We start from the raw sequence: 25,685 nt of genomic DNA, 5'->3' as shown, positions 1-25,685 counted from the left end.
TTGAAGAAATAAAAAAAACAACGATTTTATCATATGAGGAGTAAAAACCGTTGTATTTTCTCAAGTCACTTTTCAACCAATTTTTGATGGGTTTTAAAGGTAAAAGATAATAAATATGCATTCTAAAGATGATTTCCATGCATATCTCCTCGATTTTTGAAGAAATAAAAAAAACAACGATTTTATCATATGAGGAGTAAAAACCGTTGTATTTTCTCAAGTCACTTTTCAACCAATTTTTGATGGGTTTTAAAGGTAAAAGTTAATAAATATTCATTCTAAATATGATTTCCATCGAAATCTCATTGATTTTTGAAGAAATAAAAAAACAACGATTTTATCATATGAGGAGTAAAAACCGTAGAAATTTTTCAAGTCAAGATCTAACAAACTTTTGATGGAATTCAAAGCTAAAATTGAATAAATTTTCATTCTAAAGATGATTTCCATCAAAATCTCGTTGATTTTTAAAGAAATAAAAAAATTTTTTTTTGCTTGACCGTTTTTCGAAAAAAAAATTAAAACGGTCAAGAAATTTTTCAAGTCAAGATCTAACAAACTTTTGATGGAATTCAAAGCTAAAATTGAATAAATTTTCATTCTAAAGATGATTTCCATCAAAATCTCGTTGATTTTTAAAGAAATAAAAAAAACAACGATTTTTTTTTGCTTGAGTTTTTCGAAAAACCGTTGGTATTTTCGTCAAACCAATTTTTGATGGGTTTTAAACGGTAAAAGATAATAAATAAATTTTTTTAAAGATGATTTCCATGCAAATTTTTGAAGAAATAAAAAAAACAACGATTTTATCATATGAGGAGTAAAAACCGTTGTATTTTCTCAAGTCACTTTTCAACCAATTTCAAAGCTAAAAATTAATAAATATGCATTCTAAAGATGATTTCCATGCATATCTCCTCGATTTTTGAAGAAATAAAAAAAACAACGATTTTATCATATGAGGAGTAAAAATCGTTGTTTTTTCTCAAGTCACTCAAAAAAATTAAAAGATAATAAATATGCATTCTAAAGATGATTTCCATGCATTCAAACGATTTTTTCAATTTTTGATGGGTTTTAAAGGTAAAAGTTAATAAATATTCATTCTAAATATGATTTCCATCGAAATCTCATTGATTTTTGAAGAAATAAAAAAAAATTTTGGGGTACAGTGTTACTGACACTCACACACGATGACAAGTTGAATTCAATACCGCATTTTTTCTTCGAAATGCGGTAAAAATACGTAAAAAATATGTAAAAAATACGTAAAAAATACGTAAAAAAATACGTAATTTTCATTTTGAAGGTATATTTGATAAATTTGAAGCTTGAAATTGAAATATTGATATGAATGTTTTTTGCATGGTTAAAAATTGAAAAATAAAATATATTTAATTTTTATTTTTTTTTTTATCTATTTTTAGAAAAAAAAACGTAAAAAATATGACTCGCATGTTTCTTTAAAAATTTTATCGCGCGAAACAATAATTTTTCACAGTAAAAATATCGAAATTCTGCAACGAGCCTCAATAACTTTTCTGAATTAGCGGATATCGTTGCATCAAAACAAATGGAAATCAAATGGTCAGATTAATTTTGGGCGCGTTAAATCAGAATGTGATGAAGTTCCTGAATGTAGCGGAGAAAAATGATGCTGCGAAGACAATTGCGGGGCTTTTGTCGCGAGGGACAATGCAACGCGTGAGTTTTCTCTCAAAAAAATCAACAAATTTCAACTTTTTTTTACGAAATTTTGCTTCACTTTCAGCGCGAAGGATTCTCCAAATTCAACAAAATCTACGAATTCGATTGCCAAGTGCAAGGACAACACGCAAAAATGGTGATGACATCCGTTTCGGGACACTTGTTAAGCTACGGATTCAGTCAATCGTATCGCAGTTGGAACAGTTGCGATCCCCAACAACTTTTCGATGCGCCGGTAATCAAGCAATGCAGCGAACAATTCGTCAATATCCGACGAACGCTCGAACGTGAAGTACGTTCGTGCCAAAAACTCATCATTTGGACCGATTGCGATCGTGAAGGCGAAAATATTGGCTTCGAAATTATTGATGTGTGTCGCGGCGTGAAACCCAATATTGCTGTTTTTCGTGCAAAGTTCTCTGAAATCACGGAACAATCTGTTCGACGTGCTCTAAACAACTTGGCGCAACCGGATAAGCGTCAAAGTGACGCTGTCGATGTTCGCAGCGAACTCGATTTGAGGATTGGAGCAGCTTTTACGCGATTTCAAACACTTCGCCTGCAAAAAGCATTTCCCACAGACATCAGTGGGCTCGTTTCTTACGGTTCATGTCAATTTCCGACGCTTGGATTTGTCGCGAAACGCTATCGAGACATCGAAAACTTCATTCCGCAAAACTTTTGGAAGCTCAAGGTCGAACACAAGGTCAAGGAAATCAACACGGAGTTCAGTTGGGCGCGAAATCGTCTTTTTGAGAAGAGTTTTTGCGAAAGTTTCCTCATGTTGTGTCAAGCAAATCCTGTTGCTGAAGTCACGAATGTCGTTTCGAAGCCAAAAAGTAAATGGAGACCCACAGCGCTCGACACTGTCGAATTAGAGAAACTCGGATCGCGCAAATTGAAGCTCAGTGCAAAGACAACGATGACAATTGCGGAAAAATTGTACACAAAAGGTTTCATTAGTTACCCCAGAACGGAAACGAACATCTTTTCAAAGGAAATTGACTTGCAAGGTTTGGTCCAAAATCACGTAAACCACCCAGATTGGGGAGAATTTTCGCAAAAAGTGCTCGATTGGGGTCCAAATCCGAGAAATGGCAAAAAATCGGATCAAGCTCATCCTCCAATTCATCCTCTCAAAGTAGCTGATGGATTATCGGGCGACGAAAAGAAAGTTTACGATCTAATTGCGCGTCATTTTCTCGCTTGTTTGAGCAAAGATGCTCAAGGATCGGAAACTGTCGTGACAATTAAGATCGCAGACGAGGAATTTTCCGCAAGTGGCTTGATTGTTCTCGAAAAAAACTATTTGGAGGTTTATCCGTATGACAAATGGAACTCCAAAGAGATTCACGACTATCAAAGAGGCGAAACGTTTGAACCAACGGAGCTCGGGATGGTCGAAGGAAAGACTTCGGCACCGAATTTGCTCACAGAAGCCGATTTGGTTGCTTTAATGGAGAAACATGGCATTGGAACAGATGCGACACATGCGGAGCACATCAATACGATCAAAGAACGTCTTTATATCGCCGAGCAACGAGGATTTTTGACACCAAATATGCTCGGAATCGGGTTAGTTGAGGGTTATGAAGCGATGACACTCACATTAGCTGAGCCCGAGTTGCGAGCTGGCTTGGAATTGGAGCTTAAACAGATCTGCGATGGCGTGAAAAACCCGAAAGACGTGCTGCGGAACCAAATTTCTTTGTACAAAGAGGCGTATCGCGTGATGACAGATAAAATTCGAGCATTAGACGATGCTCTAAGTCGACGTCTTCAATCATCCGCTGTTGAAGTACCAAATATCGCTCCTGTTTCTGCTCCAAGCATCGAACGAGTGATGATCTGCAACAAATGTAAAACCAACAGTATTTTATTGAAACGTAAGAAAAACAACACGGGCTACTATTTATCGTGCGACAGTTATCCAAGTTGTCAAAACACGCTGTGGCTGCCCGAGGAACTCGAATCTATCGAAGTTTTGGACCAAAAATGCGAAAAATGCGGAAATCGTCGAAACAAGATGAAATTCAAGCTCAGTACGTCGACAATGCGAATCATGGGAACAACTAATCGTGATTATACGTGTTGCATTTTTTGCGATCAAATCTTCAAAAGTGCCCTTATGCTGAACACGGATGCTCTTACGAAGGTTTATGATGCGAATAATTCGCCGCCGGCGCCTGTAAATGCTCCGGCACGACAAAATAATTTCAATGGCAGACAAAATCCTTCGGCGACGGGTTGGAGAAATTCGCAACCGCCACGAGGTAAAGGCTCAAAGACGAAAAAACCGCCGAAAAATCAAAATTTTCAACCAATCGAATGTCCGAAATGCAAAGCAATGACACGCGTTCTTACAGTAAAGAAAGACGGACCAAATAAAGGAAGGCAATTTCATCTTTGCGAGACAGATGGATTCGTAAAATTCGCAGATGAAGTCACAACGCAAACGAATTCTACGGGAAACAATCGCGGAAGGGCTTCAAGTGCGGGAAATACAACGAGAACGTCAGGAGGAACACGAAAATGTGGACTTTGTCGGTCTGAGGGACATACAAGAAATCGATGCCCAAATAATCGCGACGATAGTTGAGATTTTTTTTTTTTGTAAATTTTGTAAAAATAAAAAGTTAAGAATTTTTAAAAATTAAAAAAAAACTAAAATGATACGAAATTTATTTTTAAGTTAATTTTCAGTAAAAATTTTTTAAGAAATATAATTAAAATTAATTTAAAAAAATAATCAATTTAATTAAAATTAATTAATTAATTAAAAAAAAATTAAAAAAAATTAATTAAATCGTTAAAATATTCCTTAAAAAGTTATTTTGTGTGAAATATTGAATAAAAATTAATAATTTTTGTATCTTTTCAATCAAATAAATTAATTTTAATTTTTATTTAATTAATTTTGTTTTTCTTGATAATTTTTTGTAAAAAAATAAAATTACTTCAGCATCGTTTCTTGTTTTTCTTTTATACCTTTTGTTACATTTGTCAGTATCCTCGTATAGAAATGTGCGTCAGCTGATTTGGTATATACCGTAACGAAATTTCATTCATGACTTTGTTCAATAAAAATCCGGTTATGAATGAACATAAGTAACGGATTTTCTTGTGAACGAATTAGAATGGTTCAAATTTTGATCTCTTTAGATCTTAAAATGAATATTTTTTGACTTTTTAACAATTTTCGATACTTTTTGGGTATTTTTCTTTTGAAAATTGAGTCATTTAAAGTAGAATAATGATTTTTCAAGTTTCTGATAAGATTTTAAGTAAATTTTTTCACACTTTTGTATCAAATTTTGATTTTTTTGAAGTTATTATTATGAAATACAGGAACATTTTAAGCATTTTAAGTTTTTTCCAAAAATTTTGATTCATTTTCACTCGTTTTCATTTCAATTATTTTTTTCATTGAGAAAATGACAGAAAAAAAATATTTTTTTAGCTCCTTAATGCTTGTTTTAGGTCAAATTAATGAAAATTTTCCATGAAAATGTATTTTTTTCACATTTTCTTTCATCTGCTTCACAATTTCACAATACTTTTTTCGGTTAAAAATGATAAAGTAAGTACGAGATTTATGACGTCTACGTAGAAATTCAAAAAAACCGCGAAATTTAAAAAAATTTTACAATAAATTAATTTTTGTTTACAACCAAAACGTTTTAGTACGTAATGCAACTGTTGTTAACAAGTGTTTGTGCAACGACTTGTTCGAACATTCCGATGCACAAAATGAAATTTTTCGTCGATATTCACATACCTAAAAGGCATTATGAAAGTATAAATAAGAAAAGTACACGTTTTGATGTCTGTCTGTTAAAAGAGTTAGATGAAAAATTTATTTTTTTTTTTAAATATTGGTTTACAATTTTTTAACATTTTAAATTAAATAAAAATTTTTATAATTAAAATGTGTAAATCGTGAAAATCATAAAAAATATAAATATATATTTTTTTAAACTCACAATTTTCGAAAATTATTTTGGTAAAAATACATAATTAAAGAAAACATTTAAACCTAAAAAGAAAAGAAAAATTAAATGACATTATAATAAAAACTCATATTAAAGTAAGTTTACGCGGTCTCACAATCGTAATGCATCAAAATTGATTTACTCCTACTTTTCGGTTAAAAATACAAAAATTTTCAAATAAAGTATGTAGTGCAGTGTACGAGATTGTATTACATACGTCTACGTAGAAATTAAAAGTCAATAAAACCGCCAACAACAAGTCTTCAAAAAAATAATTAAAAAATGGAAAACCCGACCAAAAAGTGTCCGTATTGTGACGAGGAGCAAACACGGGAGGCATATGAGCACCATATTCTCGTGGCCCATTGGGGAAGGCTCGATGAGGTCACGAGAACCTTCTACATGCTAAATGGAGTTGAGAATACATCCGATGACGCCGTTGACGGTGACGAACCACAAACTCCTCATCCGCATCAAGAGCAACAATCAATAGGAACACAATGGACTCTGCAACCATAATCCGAACCATCACAACAACGAGGCAGCCAATACAGCCCCGAACATATAGCAATTCAAGAGACCGGTACACAATACACCCTGCAGCCAATACCTTTTTTGCCGCCTGTGGTAAAGCTTGCTTTCCTCGAATTGTTCTTTCCTATACCTTTAACTATACCGGCAACAATGGAAGTACTGTCGATTAAACAAGAAGGAAGAAGATTCAAATGCGAATACAGCCAAGGATGTGATACTAATTTTGGCTGGAAGAAACACCTGTATTCGCATCTCCGACAAGTGCACGGAATGCAGTTTACATTTAAGAATGCAGGACAAATTTGCGTCATAACAAGACAATAAAATGAAATCCTTAAAATTTTGGAATTTTTGAAGAATCCAAAATAACCTCCAAAGCGCTTATATTACAGTAAGTTAAAAACAAAATTTTGCAAATATTAATACAAAATTCCAAAGTTTAGTTCAAAATTTATAAATAAAACTCAATAAATTAAAATTAAAAAAATATCTCAAAATATCGTCAAAAAATATATTTTAACAAAAAAAAATTAAATATTTTTAATAAAAAAAATATTGAAAAAAAAAATTTTTTATAGTTAAGAAATGCGCTAATATTAAAAATCTTTTATTACTTCACGATGACTTTCAAATCAGTTGTTTGTTTACTTATTTATGATGTAGGAGAGATAATTGTGTAGTAGCTAGTCGATAACTCTTTAAATATTAATCGAAAAATATCGACATTGTAAAAAATGTGCCTTACTGCAGTACCTTAGAGAAGTGAAGAAAAAAATTAATTATTGTTATAAATTAATAAAAATGTGGAATTACGTGTGATTCATCGTCGAACAACAGTTGCAACGAAAATTTAATGAAAAAAAAATTGTTAGTATTATGCCACATCACAACACAATTTCATCGGAAGACTACTTCATCGACAACAACCAACGAAAAATTCACATATTTCTAACTTGCACGTTCGATTAGCTGCTATTTAAAGATGTCAATGGCGAAAAATGACGTTCTCACGGAAATCCCGATGCAGACTTTCTCCTCAGAGACGAATTCAAGGACGACGACAGAAGCTTTGCAAGTTCCTGGCAGTGCGGATAAAACGCATCAACGTTCTGTTTCGCATGGCGATGCACCGTTTGCGAAAAATACGCGACCTTTGAAGACGGCGCTCAAGAAGGAACACAAAAGGGCTTTTTCGATACCTGTTGGAATTCAACCAAATACGAATTTGATGTTAAACAATGGAAATAACGCGCGATCCCACAATCGAAGTGCATCGAAAACGGACTTTCAGTTGCCAATTCGTGAAGAGAGACCCGTACATCGAGGCTCGTTGCTGACAGTTTTCACGCATCGCCGCGAAAAATCTCGCACGGAGAGCGTTTACACGATTCGTCGCTTCAAATTGCCATTTTGGAAGAGATTTTGGTTCTTTCAACGCATTTACTCGTCGGATCAACAAGTTTACAGGACAATCACGCCGAATCATCTTGCCACAAACTCTGCCGATGGTATCCCGCCAACGACGAAAAATCACCCGAACAAAATGTACAAAGGCAACGAAATTAGCACCCGAAAGTACACAATTCTAAATTTCGTCCCGAAGAATCTTTTTGAGCAGCTACATCGAATCGCGAACTTGTACTTTATTTTTATCGTCTTTTTGAATTGGTTTCCCGCAATCAACGCGTTTGGAAAGGAGATTTCTATGCTCCCCGTGATATTTGTGCTTGCTGTCACAGGACTCAAGGATATTTTTGAGGATATTCGACGATATAATTCGGATAAGAGGATCAACAATTCGTATTGTCGTGTCTTTGAGTAAGAATTTTCTTCATTTTTTAAACAAAAAATTAATTTTTTACCATTTTTAGTGGCGTTCGCTATCAACGCGTGCAATGGAAAGACGTCAAAGTCGGAGATTTAATTCATTTATCGAACAACGAAGTCGTTCCAGCTGATATGCTCGTCATGAATTCAAGGTAAATACCATTCAAGAGCATTATCGAGAAAAACTCTTATCAAAATTAATCATTTTAGTGACAAAAACGGCGTTTGTTACATCGAAACATGCGACTTGGATGGAGAATCAAGTCTCAAACGACGTCAAGTAGCATCCGGATTCGAAGATACAAAAGCAGATTTCAAATTAGAAGTTGAGCCGCCGACAACACAGATTTATCGCTTCAATGGATCCGTCATTCATGCGAATGGAAAACGAGTTCCTCTTACTCCTGAAAATATTTTGTTGCGAGAAAGTCGAATACGGGTAAAATTATTGTATTTTGAAAAAAAATTGTTTTTCATTAAAAAATTTTTTTTTTCTTTTAGAACACGGATTTCGTTGAAGGAATTGTCGTTTATGCAGGCCCCGATACAAAAGCGTTCCTTAACAATGGAGGACCTCGTTATAAACGTTCAAATGTTGAAATTCAGATGAATGTCGACGTTATTTGGTGCGTCGCGATACTTTTCATCCTTTGTCTCGTTGGAGCTATTGGAGCAAATCGTTGGTTGAGTCGATTTCAGGATAAAAATGTGTCGTTTATCTTCTTTGATATTGATTTGACTTACGAAACGGTTATTACGTTCTTTATTTTCATCATTATTTTACAAGTAAGTATTGATTTCTCATTAATTTAAGAGTGTCTTGGTTATTTTTTGGGGCATTTCAAGAAAAATTTTGTGAAAAAATAATGTTTTTTTTTTAACTTCATGATTTCTTAAAAAAAATAGTTTTTAGAAACATCTTGTGAAGTAAAAAAATATATTCAGAATTAAAAAAAAACTGACATAAAATTTGAAAAATTGAAAAAAAAATTTTTTTTATCATAAAATTTGAAAAATTTATAAAGTTAATGAAAATGCATAAAAATTTTTAAAATTTCAAATATTAAATTAAAAATCATGAAAATTTAAAAAAAAATCAAAAATTTTGAAAAGTAATGAAAATAGGCCAAAATCAAAAGAAATTCAAATATTAAAAAGAAAAACTTAAAAAATCATAAAAATTTGAAAATTTTATAAAAGTAATGAAAATCATTAAAATTCTAAAAATTACAATTTTTTTCTTTTAAAAAATATTAAAATTCATGAAAATCAAAAAAATTATTATAAAAAAAAAATTTTAGTGCATTGGAAATGCAAAAAAAAAATTCGTTTCATAATTAAATTTTTTTCTTATACTTTTAGGTTCTTATTCCGATCTCTTTGTACGTGACAATCGAAGTTTGTCGAATGTTTAACGTCAAACAAATCCACAACTGCCCTCAGCTATTCGACGCCAAGACAAACACAAGAGCGGAATGTCGTGCCATGAATTTAATCGAAGAACTCGGGCAAGTCGAGTACGTTTTCACAGACAAAACGGGCACTTTAACGGAAAACAAGATGATTTTCCGAAGTTGTTCCATCAATGGTCTCATGTACGAACACGATTTGCTCGAAGATCCAAATGGCGTCGAAGAAATCGTTCCGAATAGCAACTTGACACGAATGATCAACAGTGTGCCGCTTCAAAGATCCAACAATGACTACATTCGCTTGTACGAATTCTTCATGGGACTCGTTTTGTGCAATACTGTCGTTTTGGCAACAGCTCACGTCGACACGATGAACGAAAATGGCGTGATAATTCCCGAACGAGCACCCCCGAAGAACAAATCGCTCACAGATTTGTCGAATTTACGCAAGAGATTCATGAAACAGCAATCCTCGAACTCCATCACTTCCGTCAAAAGTGTTCCAAGTCGCGGGCAAAGTCAAATTTACGAAGCTGAGTCGCCCGACGAGATCGCTTTAGTGCAAGCTGCTTCCTGTTACAGCTTCAAACTGTTGAGTCGTGCCCCCAATGAGATCGTTATCAAAACCCCCAACGATCAAGTGATCGAATTCAACATTTTGAAGCTACTTCCTTTTGATTCCATCCGTAAATGCATGTCAATTGTCGTTCAAAACCGCGCTACGGGCAAGATAACACTTTATGCGAAAGGAGCTGACAGCGCGATTCTTCCGCGTCTCACAAAAATCGACGCAAACACCGACGAACAGCTTCAACGAGACACAATCAACGATCACATCACGAAATATGCGACTTCTGGCTTGCGTGTATTGCTCGTTGCCAAACGTGAATTGACTGAAAATGAATTTCTTGAATGGCAACAAAAACATACAGAATTAGAATTAGCCACGAGTAATAAAGAAAACAAACTTTTGAGCTCTTACGAGATGTTGGAGCATTCTTTTTCGCTTCTCGGCGCTACAGGAGTCGAAGATCGTTTGCAAGAAGAAGTTCCCGAGACAATCGCAGCTCTTCAAACGGCAGGAATTAACGTTTGGGTCCTAACAGGCGACAAATTAGAAACTGCTGTGAACGTTTGTTACTCCGCAAAAGTCTTTACAGCGGCAACGAAGATCCTCAAACTCACGGAAACATCGCGTCAGAGCACAGAAACGACTTTGGACTTTTACATCAACAAATTGGAAGACGAAAATCCGTCAAATGTCAAATACAGCTTAGTTACCGACGGCAAAACATTGACTTTTATCCTTGACGAGAAGACAAATCTCACACACAAATTTGTGCAGCTCATTCAGCATTGTCGCACGGTGCTCTGTTGTCGATCGACGCCCTTGCAAAAAGCATTTCTAGTCAAAATGGTGCAAAATTACTTGAATGTCGTCACGTTGGCGATCGGCGATGGCAATAATGACGTTTCGATGATACAACTTGCGAATGTAGGAATTGGAATTAGCGGGCAGGAAGGCATGCAATCCGTGATGGCGTCGGATTTTAGTATTCCGCGTTTTAGATTCCTCAAATATTTGTTACTTGTTGTTGGATTTTGGTCACGAGATCGATTGACGCGAATGATTTTGTACTTTTTCTACAAAAATGCAGCTTTTGTGCTCGTGCTCTTTTGGTTTCAAATTCATGCGGGGTTTTCGGGCTCTGTGATGATCGACGGGATTTACTTGATGGTTTATAATTTGCTTTTTACGTCGTTGCCTCCGATTTGTATTGGGATTTATGATCGAATTGTGGAAGAGGAAACTTTGCTACAGAAGCCTGAATTGTACAAACAGGTAAATTTTTGTTTTAAATTCGAAAATTTAAATTCGAATTTCGAAAAAAAATTATTTTATTCGAACTTCGAATTTAAAATTTATTTATTAAAATTATGAAAAAAAAAATAATTTTATTCTAATATCGAATTCAAATTTTCGAAAATTAATTGAAAGTTCGTTATAGAAGTTTTTTTAAAATTTGAATTCGAATTTCAAAAAAAAATTTTTTTTCAATTTTATTAAAAATTTCAAAAATTAATAAAAAAATTTTTATAGAAAATTAATTTTTTAAAATTTAAATTCGAAAAAAATAATTTTTTAATTTTACTCAAAACTCGAATATAAATTTTTCGAAAATTAATTAATAATTCATAAATTTTCGAAAAATGTAATTAAAAAAAAAAAATTATTTTCTTCAAGGCACGCGAACGCAAAACTTTCAAAAATTGGAATTTCTGGATCGTGATCGTGGATTCGTTTTATCAAAGTCTCGTCATTTACTATCTTGCCCATTTCACGTTCCTCCATTCGACAATTGGACTTTGGAAATTTGGGACAATCATTTTGTCAAATTGCCTCGTAACGATGCTCTTACATTGTGCCATAGAAGTTAAAACTTGGGTAAAAATTTTACTTTTGAAAAATTTTAAAAATTTTTATTTTAATTTTTTTTTTCATTTTTTGTAGACATTTAAGCATGTCGCGTCATTCGTCATTAGCATTGTTACTTTTATATTATTTGCCATTATTTTTAATTCAGCATGCGTTAGTTGCTTTGGAACATCTGCCAATTATTGGATAATTCAAGAATGTTTTAGTTCTATTGAATATTATCTACTTTTGATATTGACGCCAATTTTAGCGTTATTGCCGAGGTAAAATTCAATTTTGCTCTTTAGAATTTAATTTTTTTTTTATTTGAATCGTAAAATTAATTTTAAAAATTTTTTTTAGACTCACGTTTGTCGTCCTTACAATGCAATCACAACGAAAAATGGAGCAACATTTGGATTAATTTTATAAAAAAAAAGTTTAAAACTTCTTCGTGTTGTGTGCTCTCTATTTAATTTTGTTTCTTATTTTTTCATTAGATTTCATTAGAGAGTAAATGTCGTAAAAAAAGACTTTAAAACACTTAAAAATGTACTTACTAAAAAAAATGGACCAATTTTAACCAAGAGATTTGTACATAAATGTTAAGAAAGTTCTTAAAATTCAATTTTAAATAGAAAAAAAATAAAAAAAAATTAAAAATTTAATTTTCGAAAATTTGTAATTCGAAAAAAAAAAATATTTCTTATTTTTTTCGAAAATTTTTTTTTTTCAAAAAATTTTTTAAAATGAAATTTTTATATTTTGAAAAACATATGTTGATAACTGATTTTCGAAAATTTGAAATTCGATATCGAATCTTTCGAAAATTGAATTTTATGAACTTTCAATTGAATTTTAATTAATTAAGAATTTTAAAGCCTTAAAAATAAGTGACTTATGCCTTATATTATACAAGCAAAAAAAAAACAATCCATGAATGTTAGTTGACAATCCGCTTTTTTAATGATTGTTGTTTTACCGAGAGAATTTTACCTACCTGTTAAGAAAAATAATATTTAGCTTAAATATTTTTAAAAGAGAAAGACATTTTATTCGAATTGTTGAATTTTTAAGAGAGTTTTAACCAATAATATTTAAATCAATTATTTATTTTATGGAAAGTGTACTTATTTACCAATAAATATTGAATGGAAAGAAAATAAAAAAAAATTATTTTAAAATATTTTTATTTTTCATTTTATTATAATTTATACATAAGTGAGCTTCAATTATTTCTAAAAATTCACCCATATTTTATAAATATATTTTTTTAAAACTAATTTTACCATTATAACCTTAAAATGTAAAAAATGGAACTGAAAATCTTGAATTGATGGGGACAGCTATCAAAGCTTTGGTTTTGATTCATTTTTTATTTAGAGAAACCTTTTTGTTTGCACTCAAAGATTAATTAGATTGCATTAAAAAAATAATTCTGATTGCTTGCAAACATCTGTCTACACTTTTTCAATTCGCGATTCTTCGAGTGAGGGATTTTTCTATGTCTTAATGTTAAAAAATAAATTAGCAACTATTGTCTTGGAGTCTTATAAAATTATGTTCATCACATAAGTAGTCAAGTTAACAAACAAAAACAAAAGAAAAAACAACGAAAAATCTCTACTTTTTACGATTAACTTTGAGATTTTCTTTGTTTTCCTTTTCCAGCAGCTCTGCCTTGTATCCGAAGGAGTTGATAGCTTCGTACTCTTTGTCGCATTGCATCAGCAGTTCGTACCATTGTTCGCCGCGGACACGAGGAGCATCAACGGTGCCGCCATAGCACAGCGGAAGGCATTCGGGCGCCATGTGTTGATGGAACGACGCCATATCGGTGCCGTGGAAGACAATTCTGCCGCGCAATTTCTCCTTCAAGAAGGGTTTGAAGAGCGCAAAGACCATGTTGAAGATCTTCGGTTGGTTGATGATGTGCAACGCCTTCAAACGCAACGGCATGCATTCTTGCAAAAAGTCGACAATTCGTTTCGCGAACGACGGCGTAAATTGCCAAACTTGCTGCAAACTCAAGCCGTTCATGTCGAAAATCACGACGGCGCCATGCACTTGTGTCTCCGGCTCCAACATGGCTGCTTCGAGGAACAAAACGCATCCCTTGAACACCTCGTCGAGCGACACTTTTTTGTGATTCCAGCATTTTCCGAGCTCCAAAAGCAATACGCGACGCCCAAGTTGATCACGATTCGGAAAAACGGCAATCATGTTGGATTTGAAGACATTTTCCTCGCGTGATGGCATGAGATCGTTGTAGATGTCGCTGTGCTTCACTTTGAACTGGTAGTAACGTTTGATGAGTTCGAACGAGCTTTTCGGATAGAATTTGCAGGGGCGAAGGAAACGAACGAGCCAATCGTCGTTATCGAGGGGCACTGATAATCCTTTTTCGCCTGAAAAATCAATTTTTTATTAAAAATCGCAAAAAATAAAAAAAAAAATCTTAAAATTACCTTTCAATAATTCACGCAACTCCTCGATAGCTTCTTTTTTGACATCATCTGTTTCTCGCAACTCCTTGGCAGCAACTTGTTTACCGAATTCTGTAAGATCTTCCAATTCGAAACGCAAGACATAGTCGCCAAGTTGAACTTGGGGAAGTTGATCTAAATCTGACAACATTGTGGGTACTCCTGAAATGATAAAAAAAATGAAAAAAAAATTAATAAAATTTTTAAAATTGAAAATTTATGAAAAAAAAATTAATATAAAAAAATCAGTTCAAATGTCAAATTAGGAAGAATTAAGGTAAGTTTATGAATTTAATTTTTTTTGTGAAAAAATGTGTTTTTTAAAAATTCTCTTATAAAAATTTTTTAAAAAATTAAAATTAAAGAAAGTTCAAAAGAGAATAAAATTTTAACAAATTTAGTATTTTTCAACTTTTTAAAATTTAAATATTTATTATTGAATTATTTAAATTATTAATTATCAAAATTCATAAAAATTAAAAAAAAATAATTTAAGTTAAAAATCGAAGTAAAAAAAAAATGTAAAAAAAAAATTTATTTTAATTTTCATTATTGAAGAGTCAATGTGATAAATCGCACATAATTTCATTTTTTCATACAAAAAAAATGTATATGTGCGATTTATCACATTGACCCTTCAATTTTTTTAACTTAATTTTTTTTTAAATTTTTATGAATTTTGATAATTAATAATTTAAATAATTCAAAAAAAAAAATCAAAAATTAAATAATAAATAATTCAATAATAAATAATTTAATAAAAAATATTTAAATTTTAAAAAGTTAAAAATTTTGTTAAAATTTTATTCTTTTTAGAATTTTTATTTAATTATTTACTCATATTTTAATTTTTTAAAATTTTTTTTAGGGAATCAAGAGACGAATAAAAATACAAAAAATCAATTTTTTTATGAAAATTGATCAAAAATGACAAAATCTGAGCTTATTCGAAGGAAATTCCATTTTTTCTCATCAAACCAATTCACCTTAATTACATCGATGACAAAAAAATCAATAAAACTTAACACAAATATGACCCTCGTAAAGTGCATTAGAAAAAATTATAAAGTTGTAATGTGTTACAAAGGTCTCAAAGTCGTCTGTACACGTTGCATTCAGCACCCGAGTTGTGTGTTTTTCAAGGTTGACGTCAATCGTATATCGTCGTAAGTACTGTTAGTTGTTGCTTATTAAAAGCTTTTAATTTAAACGTGACCCCTTCGCGTACGTAACTCCATATGTTGATGATGAAAAAAGGCAACAAAACAAAACAAACAACTGGCGATTAATATGTTGTGAAACTAGTTTAACGTTCCGGAAGTTGCGGATCCACAAAGTTCACGAATGGCGCGTCAATGAACTTCTTCACAAAAGAACGAGAAACTTCTGTGATGTTTTTATTTTTTACATAAAAAAAAATTTCGGAACAAAAGATGGGCGGCGATACGGAAGTTGAACGACATTTTACAAAAAACTTGATTTTTACATAAAAATATTTAAATTTTGTCCAAATTTGATGATTTAATGTAAAAATATGACTAAAAGAATTTTTTGCGCGAATATTCTTCCTTATTGACGTCTTTTGCGAAGATTATTTTTTTAAATCGTAAAAAAATGGCAAAAATATTTTTTTTTGTTAGTCTAAAAATAATAATAATAAAAAACAGGTCCTTACTCATTTTGATGGTTTTTTTTTTTAATGAAATTCTTTCGTCAGATGATGATGATGACTTTCAATTTTTTTGTGATAAAATTCTATTTTTGGAGAAAAAAATACAAATTAATTTTTTTTCTTCTTTTTTCGTTTATTTCAGATGCAGGTTCGTCGTTTGCGTAAAATCTCATGACGTCAAAGATTTGCGTAAATCTTATGTTGCGAACTAAAACGAGTTTACCGAATGATCGCGAAGAAGTACAAGAAAAAAATTATTTTTTCGCTTTGTCATGCACGATAAATTAATTCAGCGGAAGGCAGGTCAGGAATCGAATGACGTTCAATATTATTAACTTTCATTACAGTTTTTTATGCGTTTATTTCTGGTTTCATGCAGTTCTTTATGAAGAAGAGAAAAAAGATGTAAAAATGGAAAAAGAGTTGAAGAACAGTTTTAAAGATGGAGAAAAAGGGCAATGAATTGAACGAAGGACGGTTGTTAATCGCATTGTGGGTTTTTACCGGCAAATGATGAGTAGAGAGATATTTCTTGCGGTTGAGATAGTTAAGAGATGATTAATTTTGCATTTATGTGATGCTTGAGGAGGGAATTTCGCAATAAAATGTTTCTTCGGGTGAGGATATTTTTAAGATTTTTTTTTTTTTTGAGAAAATGAGATTTTTTTTTGAAATTTCAATTTCTGAAATTTTTTTAAAAATATTTTTTTTTATAAAAAATTAAATTTAAATTTTTTTTTTCGAGGAAATGAATAATTTTTAAAGTATTTTTGATAAAATTTCAGTTTCTTAAAAATTAAAAAAAAAATAAATTAATTTAATTTTTTTCTTATTTTACATTTTTGAATTATTTTAATCAAAAATAATAAATTTTATTTAAAATAATTAAATAATTTTATTATTTTTTTTTTTTTTGATAAAAATAATTAAAAAATTGTTAAAAAATTAAAAATTCTTTGACATCTGTCATTTTGAAATATTTGACAGTTAATTTTAATTTTTTTAAGGAAATTAAAATTTGAATAATAAAATTTTTATTGCGACACTCCTCTAAAAAAACTTAACATTTTATTACAAAGTTTAGTCATCATTTCAAGTTGAAGCAGAAAAATAATTTTTTTCTTGCTTATGAAACACTTAGAAACCTGTAATTTTACAGAATTTCATCAAATGACTCGACACTTGTAGTTGCAATTAAAGTTTCTATTCATCCAGAACCGCATCGACACATCTTCCGTTAATTTTTACCGTATCGTGCAATTAATTTAATGGAATTTTTTTACAGAAATTGTCGTAAGAACTGAAGAAAATTCGTAACTTCATGGTTCAAAGTGAAGGTCGTTCAGGTAAATTTTGAAATTGTTTGAAAACAAATTCTTGTTTTTTTTACAGGTAAATAATATTACCTAAAAAGTTACAAGACGACCGTGAAATTTATACCGCAACTTTTTTTTACATAACTTTTTAAAAAATTTCAATAAATTTTGTCGTAAAAATGAAATTTACGCAAATTTTTTCGCACACAAAAACGTCGAATCTGCATCAATTATCACAGAAAATCCGTTAGCTTTACCAATATTTTAGCAAATTTATTTTCTATTATTTTAATTTATTTTAATCACGAACACTTTATTAATTTTTGCTTTTTGCAGAGAGAGAGAGATTTCCGTCCGAACCGACGCAAGTAAGAATGTAAACTGACCAAAACGTGAAGCAACAAGACAATCTCTTTCAACAAAATTTTAGTTCATGACGTTCATAAATTTTTAATAACAGGCTTTGTGGTAGCGCGCTACATGCGGCATTGTCACGGTCAGTTTTTGTTGCGTATACAGAATTTTTTGTTTACAAAGAAGAAGCATTGAAGAAATGCGATTTTGAGTCACTGAATTATGGTAATTTTTGGTTTTTTGTTAGAATTCTGATCTTAATGTTTGTTTTTTTTTCGCAAATTTTACGATTTAAACTTTGAATGAACGAAAAGGACAAAAGAGAACTAAAGAAGCCACAATGACGAGGCAACTTTTGTGTTTTTGTTTGGATTTTAAGTCGCCATGGAGCTTGGTAATGAAAATTTTGTTGCATTTAAGTGCAATGGAATGCCATTTCTTGACCGTTACAAGGAGAAAAAAAATATTAAAAACAAATTTTTAAAAAAAAAAAAAATTTTAAAAAATAAAAAAAAAAATATTAAATAAAAAAAAAAAAATATTTTAAAAAATATTTTTAAAAAATATTTAAAAAACAATATTTAAAAGAAATAAAAAAAAAATAAAAAAATCAAAATTAAAAAAATTTATTAAAAAATTAAAATAAAAAAAATTTATAAAAAAAAAAAAAAAAATTCTTTTAATCTAAAAAATTATTTAAAAAATTTTAAAAAAAAATATTAAAAAATGAAAAAAATTAAAAAATATTTAAAAAATAATATTGAAAGAATATTTTAAAAAATAAAAAATAAATTATTCTATTAATCCAAACCAAGCTTATCCCTGAAATAATCCTTCAAGATTTAAAATTTTAATTAAAAAAAAATAATTTAAAAAAATAATAAAATAATCCAAAAATTGTCATAAAACCTTTCACACGTGTATTTCAAGTAGCATCAACCTTTAAAAACCTTCAGATAAATTTAAACATATTTTTGGCACAACCGGCTTCTTGTATCAATTCACGCGACACACGTGTCTTTTTTCGAGTTTCTTTCATAAATTCTTTTTTTTTACTCAAATTTGTATAAATTTAATTCTCATTGATTCTCATTTATAAAAAAAATCGAGCAAGACTAATTTATATGCAAATTTTTATGTCACCTGATTTTTTTTTTATAATTTTTTATTCAATTTTCAACTTTTGAGTCGATTCGTCGCCTTTAAATTTTTTTTGATTCACAGACCAGTTTTTTTTATTAAATTCATAATTTTTAAATATCTTTTTCGCGTGATGAACATAAATTTTTATTTTTAGTTTTTCTAAAGTTAATGACCTTCCCTTACAAGACAATATTTAAAAAAAAAAATATTTTTATCGGAAATGCAGCCCTTAACCAAAGTACAAAGGTCGCTAAAACCAGAATCTCTTAAAATAAATTTATCGTTCAATTTATAGAAGTAAACATGTGAGGATGATGAAAAAAAATTTATTTACAAGGAAATGACACGAAATGACTAATTGAAGGCAAAAGTGAGCTGACAATAACAACTTTAGTTAATTATTGGTGAATAGAAAATTTATTTATTTTTATTTATTTGTTTATTTACGATGATGTGTATTTTTTTTTATCGCAATACAAGTTTTTTTTTCAATTGTTTCTATTACGAATTTATGGAAATTTCGTATTTCACAATATCCCGACAGAATTTTTATTAAAGCCACGTTTTTTGCTTAAGTTGCGAAATTTGATGGATTCGTGTTTCATCGGATGACGCCAATCTTGTAAAAAGCAACAAAAAATTGAGACAATCAGGTAATTATGGGAACTTTTTTGTGATTTGTTTTAAACAAAATTATAAAAAATTGCCGAAAAAGATCATTAGTTACTGAAAATGAGCGTCACGGTATAAAATTAAGAAGCAAAGACGACCTATTTTACTTTTAAAAGGCTTGAAAGTCAAACATATATCGCGTTTCTAATGATATTCGTTCAAATTTTTAAAAAGAGAAACACAAAAATTGCGTGCTAACGTCAATTCACGAAGATTCGCTTTGAGGCTTAATGAACAATTATTTTTTTTTTTGCAGAATTATCACCCTTAGCGAGTTGCCAAAGGTTGAAGAGGTTAATGGCGAGGTCAAAATTGGCAAGAATTAATCGCAAATCGATCAAAGAACGGTCTGGAACACACTAAATTAATGAAAAAACTCATCTCGCGTGATTCTAGACTAATATTTACTCGAGAATTGAGTAATAAGTCAATAACTCTTCGTACAAGAGAGACTATAGCGAACCATTTCATTACACAAATTGATTCATGATTACGCAAATTTGAGCTATTACACAACTTTTATTGATATTACCTGCCCAGTAACCCGATAATAGCGCAAAATTACTTTATCTAAACATGACTAATAGAACGACGTAAATAGAAATAATCCAGAAAAACCCTTCGAGAACCACAAATCGATAAAAAAAAGTCAACCTTGGCAATTATTCAAATATCAAGGGATTTAAAAAGTGTAAAGAATCACGGAATTAATTTTAATCCGATTGGAAAATTTCCTTTGAGAAAAGGCACGAGTTTCACTTTTTAATTTATTTATTGGAATTGCTCCTCACGTGTTCGTGAGCGAGTCTATGAGCATTGAAAAATAAGTGAAAATCTATAACGATTAGAAAATCGATATTTGTTGATGAACAAAGAGGCGAGTTAATGAAATAAGAGAGATAGTAGCAGCGATAATGTCAGTAATTGCTTTAAATAATTGGAAATAGAGAATTTCATTATTTTAAAATAAATTACCGTAATGTAGAGAATTCTAAGAGAAATTTAGAAATATTTTCTCTTAACGAAAATGGAAGTCAAAACAATATTTTTTGTTTCAAATTCTTAATTTTGATAATTTTTGACTGTAAGTTTTGAAATTTCAATTAATTTTGTGTTTTTATATATTTTATTTTAAAATTATCAATTTAGTGTCAAAAACATTTAAAAATACAACTAAAAAATTGTTGAAAAACAAATATTTAAAAAAAGTCAAAAATTTAAGAGAAATTGTGTTCTTTTAACTTTAAAATTAGCCTTTTCTCAATTTATTTGCATTTTTCTGTTTCATTTGAATTTTAACGGATTTTTTCTCTTAGCATTCTCTACATTACGGTAATTTTTATGTAGGAATACACTTTTAAATTATTTTGAAATTTTTTCATTAAAAAGTTAGGAATTTGGATTTAAAAATGGATATTTTTGAGGCAAAATTGAATTTCCTGTGAGTTTTTTTTTTAAATTTTGATATAATTTTAATTATTTTTTTTTAACTTTTCAGATTTTAAGTTAAAAAAAATTTACTTCACCTTCAAAAAATATTGAAAGTAGTTCTCTTATATGAACTATTTTCAATAGTTTTTGAAGATTATGTAAAATTTTTTAACATGAAAAGCTCAAAAAATTTCAACATATTGAATTTTGAAAACTGTGATATTGAAAAATTGAACGAGACAAAATACTTTGGTGTGATAATTGACAAAAAATTAAACTTGAATTGAAAAACTTAAAATTTTTCATTACAAAATTCTATTAAAAAAAACGCGCAAAAACTCCATTCACGTCAAAACTTCCATTACAGTTTTCTCTCCAACTTATAAGAATAACAAAATAATTCCTATTCCTAATCATTTTGTTATTAAAAAAGAATCTCATGAAGTCAGAATTGACGTCACATCATCGTCTGAGTTGTTTTTACTCCATGCTAATTACACTTTGTAATTGCTTATATTTTTTCATTACACAATTTTTTTTCTTATGGAATCTTATTCTAGATTCTAAGTCGAGCTTACTATATCATATCCGCCGACAAGTAAGCTCTGTAGTAAATTATAATTGAAAATCATTAATATGCAAGTGAATGAGATTAAAAGGTTCAGTCACTTCTTGATCCATATCTCAAAGCAATTATTTAATTTATGCGCGAAAAAAGTACTTTCTCTAAAATTTTTTTTTTTTTGTATTGAACTGATTTTTTTTTGCGAAATTTTTAAATCTCACTTACCTTATTTATTTTTTGGGATGAATAGCTTTAATTAATTGATTTGTTGAGCAACTTTTTCTGGACCCTTATTGATGCGGTTCAGTAGTACTTTGCTTGTATTGATTTTTAACAAATAAAAATCTGTAAGAAAAAGTTTTTTTTATAAAAAAGTTGAGTTTTACACTTTTTTGTAAGAAATTTTGTTGTTTAATACAAAAAATTAACCTTAAAGTTTTTTAGAAGTACTATTTTTTCGAATGTTTTATCAAAGAATTTTCATGAAATTTGAAATTCTATCTAAGTTAAGACAATAAATTTTCCTTTCATTTACGATGCCGAATACCGAATGCCGATTTTATGAATGAAAAGGACACGTTTTGTCAATCTCTGTGGAATATATCTATGGATACAATTTTCGTGTTTAGAGATGTTAATGTGAGAAAATCGATTTTTTCGTTTTTCTATCTCTTTTTTTCTCATTCATATCTTCGGCTTTTCTCGGCTATTTTTTCGTTCATTCATAATTTTTTGTATGGAGCAAATGGAGACGACTTGTTATTTTTTATAATTTTTTTTAATTTTTTTTTAATATTTTTTATTTTTTTGTAGGTAATATTTTTTTAAATATTTTTTAATTTTTTTTAAATATTTTTTAATTTTTTTTAAATATTTTTTAATTTTTTTTTAAATATTTTTTTAAATATTTTTTATTTTTTTTTTAAATATTTTTTTTTTAAAATATTTTTGTAATTATGAAAATTGATTTTTTCCAGTTTTTGACCTAATTCAATGGAATTTTTAACCACAAAAAAAAATTTAACATCTGTTATACTTGAAGACCTCGTTAAACTTCTATCGATTTAGAACCTTCAAATGATGAAATAAATTTTATTTAGAACAGCTGTCCTAAAAACTTCAAGTCTAACAGCTTTTTTTGTTTCAATTAAATATTGTTCGTACGCAATAATTTTTCAATTTAAATTACAAAAAAAAAAGTTTCGAATAACATTAAAAACTGGACTTTAAAACGACTAAAGTAACACACACAAAAATTGCGCAAATTCTATGATTTCGAAATTCTCAACTGCAATTGCAGCATTAAAACATGTTTGCACGAATCACGCAGAGGCACATGAACATTTGTTCAAATTACATTACAAGATTTACTTGTCACTTTTTGTTTTTTTCTGTTGCTTCGGGCTATTTTTGTCAGATGGTATTTTCTGGATGATTTTAATTTCATGGAATTTACCTTAAAAATTGTCTTTGTTCACTTTTTTTCAAGTATTTGAAATTTTTTTAATTAATTCGGTGATTCAACTGTCGTATACTTTTGATACTTCACTTTGAATATTTTTCCGTTTTGTTTTATTTTTTCTTTATTTAATACGGGGAACTTTTTTTTTATTAAACAAAAAAGGGCGATAATTTACGTTAAATTATTTCTAAACACGGGAAAGGTGTTCAGACTAATCGAATGCAAAATGTAGACTGTTTTGAGTTTCGCGGAGGAAATCGTATTTATAACATTTGCCGCGTGTGCTGAGTAACCGAGCGTCGATTCGTCGTTGTGCACTATGCGTCGTCGTCGTCATTGACTGCACTTTTTGCATTTGCACTTGTGAGAATTAGCAACGACACGATAGGATTCGTGTGTGAGTGACTCGTCGTTGTTAAGGTGAGTTCTAGCCTAAATATTTGTTATTTTTCTCTGAACAAAAACATTGAAACGTGATTTTTATGGAAAACAGAGACGAGACGCTGCGACGACGACGCGTGCTGAGACTAAAAAATTCATCTTTGACACGACCCGAGAGACATTGATGCACACGCTGGCATGGAAACTTTTAATTATGGACATCAAAAAATGATTGTTACACATTATAGCGTCGCGCAAAGGGAACAAATTACCGTTGACGTAAGCTGCTGATTGGAATTGAGTCATGACGCCGGGTTTTGTGATGGAGAGTGAAGAGGTAAGTGCTTAATTAAGAGACACCTTTTATCCTTGACTTGTTATCGAATAGGTAGAGTGACAAAGGGTTCTTGAAGAAATGACGCGCGCAACATTGTTGACGATTTTCTGTGAGTGACGAAGAACGTGAAAATTACATGTGACAAAGATTTAGTGACAATTTTCAATCGATTTGTCAATTTCAGGTAAGAATTTGATTTTTTAAAGTTAATTAATTATTTTTTTTTATTTTCAGAAATCTATGGAGATCAAATTATGAAGAAAATATCAAAGAAAGTTTATTTCATGACTCGAATGAAGAAAATGCTGGATAAAGAAACGAAAATCTTATTTTCAGAAAAATTCATCTATGAGGATCAAATTTTAAAGAAAATATCAAAGAAAGTTTATTTCATGACTCGAATGAAGAAAATGCTGGATAAAGAAACGAAAATCTTATTGTACAAATCACTGATCCAACCATATATCGATTATTGTTGCCCGTTAAAGATTCTAATGAAAGTAGATTTTTCTCATTAGAGTCACGTGACTTTTTGAAGCATCTTAAAGAGCGATTTGTAATCAATAATTATTTTAATCTATAATTACCGCGATACCCATCCATCTTTTAATCTAAACACTTTTAGCACAATCATGACTTTAACAACTTCCCCTTTCAAAATATTTCCGGTTTGATCGAAGCATCTTTGAACTTTTCTTCAAGTGCTTCACAAAATGACTCAATAATCGATTTTAACAACTTAATTCTCTCTAAAAAGTTATTTGCATAGAGATCAAACACCAACACACATGTTTCGTTAACCTTCATGTCTGTTTTTCCCTACTTTTGTATCGATTTCAAGTCAAAACAAAAGTTTATTCTGTCTACAATATTACGTAGAATAGAATTTATACAAACAAACGCTGAGCAATAAATTAATTGACACTTTTTTTCATTGCTAATTTAGTAAATTTACCGACTTTGATATCAAATAAGCTGTTTCAACCTTTGATACTTATTCATTGAAAAATTTTTTTACCCGAAATACTACTTCCGTCTTATTCGGGCAGCGACAGTTTTTAAACTGATTGAAATTCTAACAATTTTTTTAAAGTTATCTTTGAGTTGCTTTATGTGAAAAGCAAAGAAAATATCACGTAATGGGTTTCAGAACGTGAAAAAATGAAGGAAGGCGATCGTGCTAAAATGTTAAGAGGATTTTGTTTGATTGACACGGTGTGTAGATTAACAAATGGATGATGAAATTGGGTTACTGGGTGACATTGGATGTTCTTGAACTTCTTGATAAATATTAATTATCAAATATTCACTTTCGTTATTTGATTATTGGGACAAGTTCAAACCTTATCAAGTGGGTCAACGATAGTTTTATGACTAATTCGTTGATGATTTATTATTAAAATTAGATTCTATTGCGTTCTAATGTTACTTACGGTTTATTTTAGAACACAGATCCGTTAAATTTACATCAACAAATATTGACGAGAATTGTTGAAAAAAGTTGAAGAGTCGACTTTTCGAGTTATTACGAAACAAATTGATTTGAACAAGCTTTTAAGATCTAAATTTATCTCTATGGGATATAAAAAGCTTTTAGAATTTCAATTTTTTTCCTCTTAAAAGTTCAAAATATCTTCAAAAACTTTTGAATAAAGCTTCAAAGTCCTTGAAACACATTAAATCTACTCTCAACAACTTTATATCGACATCCCACAAAAGTTCATTCATCCTCACATCTGACAAAATGTAAATTTTTCCATAAATCCAACAAACACCGACGCTTTTTATGTTCGTATCAGTTCAAAACATTACCGCGATTTGCTCATATGACCAACAAGTTTCTTGTAAATTGACTTGTTAAGTTGACCCAAATTAGATAAAAACCAGTTTTTTCGTTGCTTCGTCGTCGTGAATTGCATTAAGCATAGATAAATGCAGCAACTTTTTTGAAAAAAAAAAAATTATTATATTGTTAATT

General features: G+C 30.1%; 3 protein-coding genes across 7 annotated transcripts; 2 read left to right on the top strand and 1 right to left on the bottom strand.

Annotated features, from left to right (window-relative positions):
* Positions 1–1,571: 1,571 nt before the first annotated feature.
* LOC134830825 (DNA topoisomerase 3-alpha) lies at positions 1,572–4,366 on the top strand. Its single transcript, XM_063844411.1, has 2 exons — positions 1,572–1,704; positions 1,772–4,366. The coding sequence occupies exons 1-2, from the start codon at positions 1,585–1,587 to the stop codon at positions 4,304–4,306; spliced, it is 2,655 nt and encodes an 884-aa protein (XP_063700481.1). The 5' UTR covers positions 1,572–1,584; the 3' UTR covers positions 4,307–4,366.
* Positions 4,367–6,920: 2,554 nt separating this feature from the next.
* Positions 6,921–12,470, top strand: LOC134830560 (phospholipid-transporting ATPase VA). The gene is made up of 8 exons (XM_063844082.1): positions 6,921–8,051; positions 8,105–8,212; positions 8,271–8,499; positions 8,562–8,846; positions 9,423–11,315; positions 11,718–11,918; positions 11,985–12,172; positions 12,252–12,470. The coding sequence occupies exons 1-8, from the start codon at positions 7,216–7,218 to the stop codon at positions 12,310–12,312; spliced, it is 3,801 nt and encodes a 1,266-aa protein (XP_063700152.1). The 5' UTR covers positions 6,921–7,215; the 3' UTR covers positions 12,313–12,470.
* A 619-nt stretch (positions 12,471–13,089) lies between these two features.
* LOC134831091 (alpha-tocopherol transfer protein) lies at positions 13,090–24,758 on the bottom strand. Of its 5 annotated transcripts, none has more exons than XM_063844736.1 (4): positions 22,984–23,273; positions 21,749–21,872; positions 14,357–14,533; positions 13,090–14,296 (listed from the first exon to the last, which is right to left on the bottom strand). In XM_063844736.1, exons 3-4 carry the CDS (start codon positions 14,523–14,525, stop codon positions 13,512–13,514), a joined length of 954 nt encoding a protein of 317 aa, XP_063700806.1. In that variant the 5' UTR covers positions 14,526–14,533; positions 21,749–21,872; positions 22,984–23,273; the 3' UTR covers positions 13,090–13,511. The 5 variants fall into 5 exon arrangements, with proteins under 5 accessions (XP_063700806.1, XP_063700802.1, XP_063700804.1 ...); XM_063844734.1 differs by lacking the exon at positions 22,984–23,273 and adding an exon at positions 24,726–24,758 and having other exon boundaries at positions 13,091–14,296; positions 14,357–14,536; positions 21,753–21,872; XM_063844735.1 differs by lacking the exon at positions 22,984–23,273 and adding an exon at positions 24,667–24,750 and having other exon boundaries at positions 13,091–14,296; positions 14,357–14,536; positions 21,753–21,872.
* Positions 24,759–25,685: the final 927 nt, after the last annotated feature.

This window comes from Culicoides brevitarsis, chromosome 2 (genome assembly GCF_036172545.1).
Source record: "Culicoides brevitarsis isolate CSIRO-B50_1 chromosome 2, AGI_CSIRO_Cbre_v1, whole genome shotgun sequence".
NCBI classification, from domain to species: domain Eukaryota; kingdom Metazoa; phylum Arthropoda; class Insecta; order Diptera; family Ceratopogonidae; genus Culicoides; species Culicoides brevitarsis.
The sequence above is the reverse complement of the archived record's forward strand: the minus strand, read 5'-3'. Positions and strand labels throughout refer to the sequence as shown.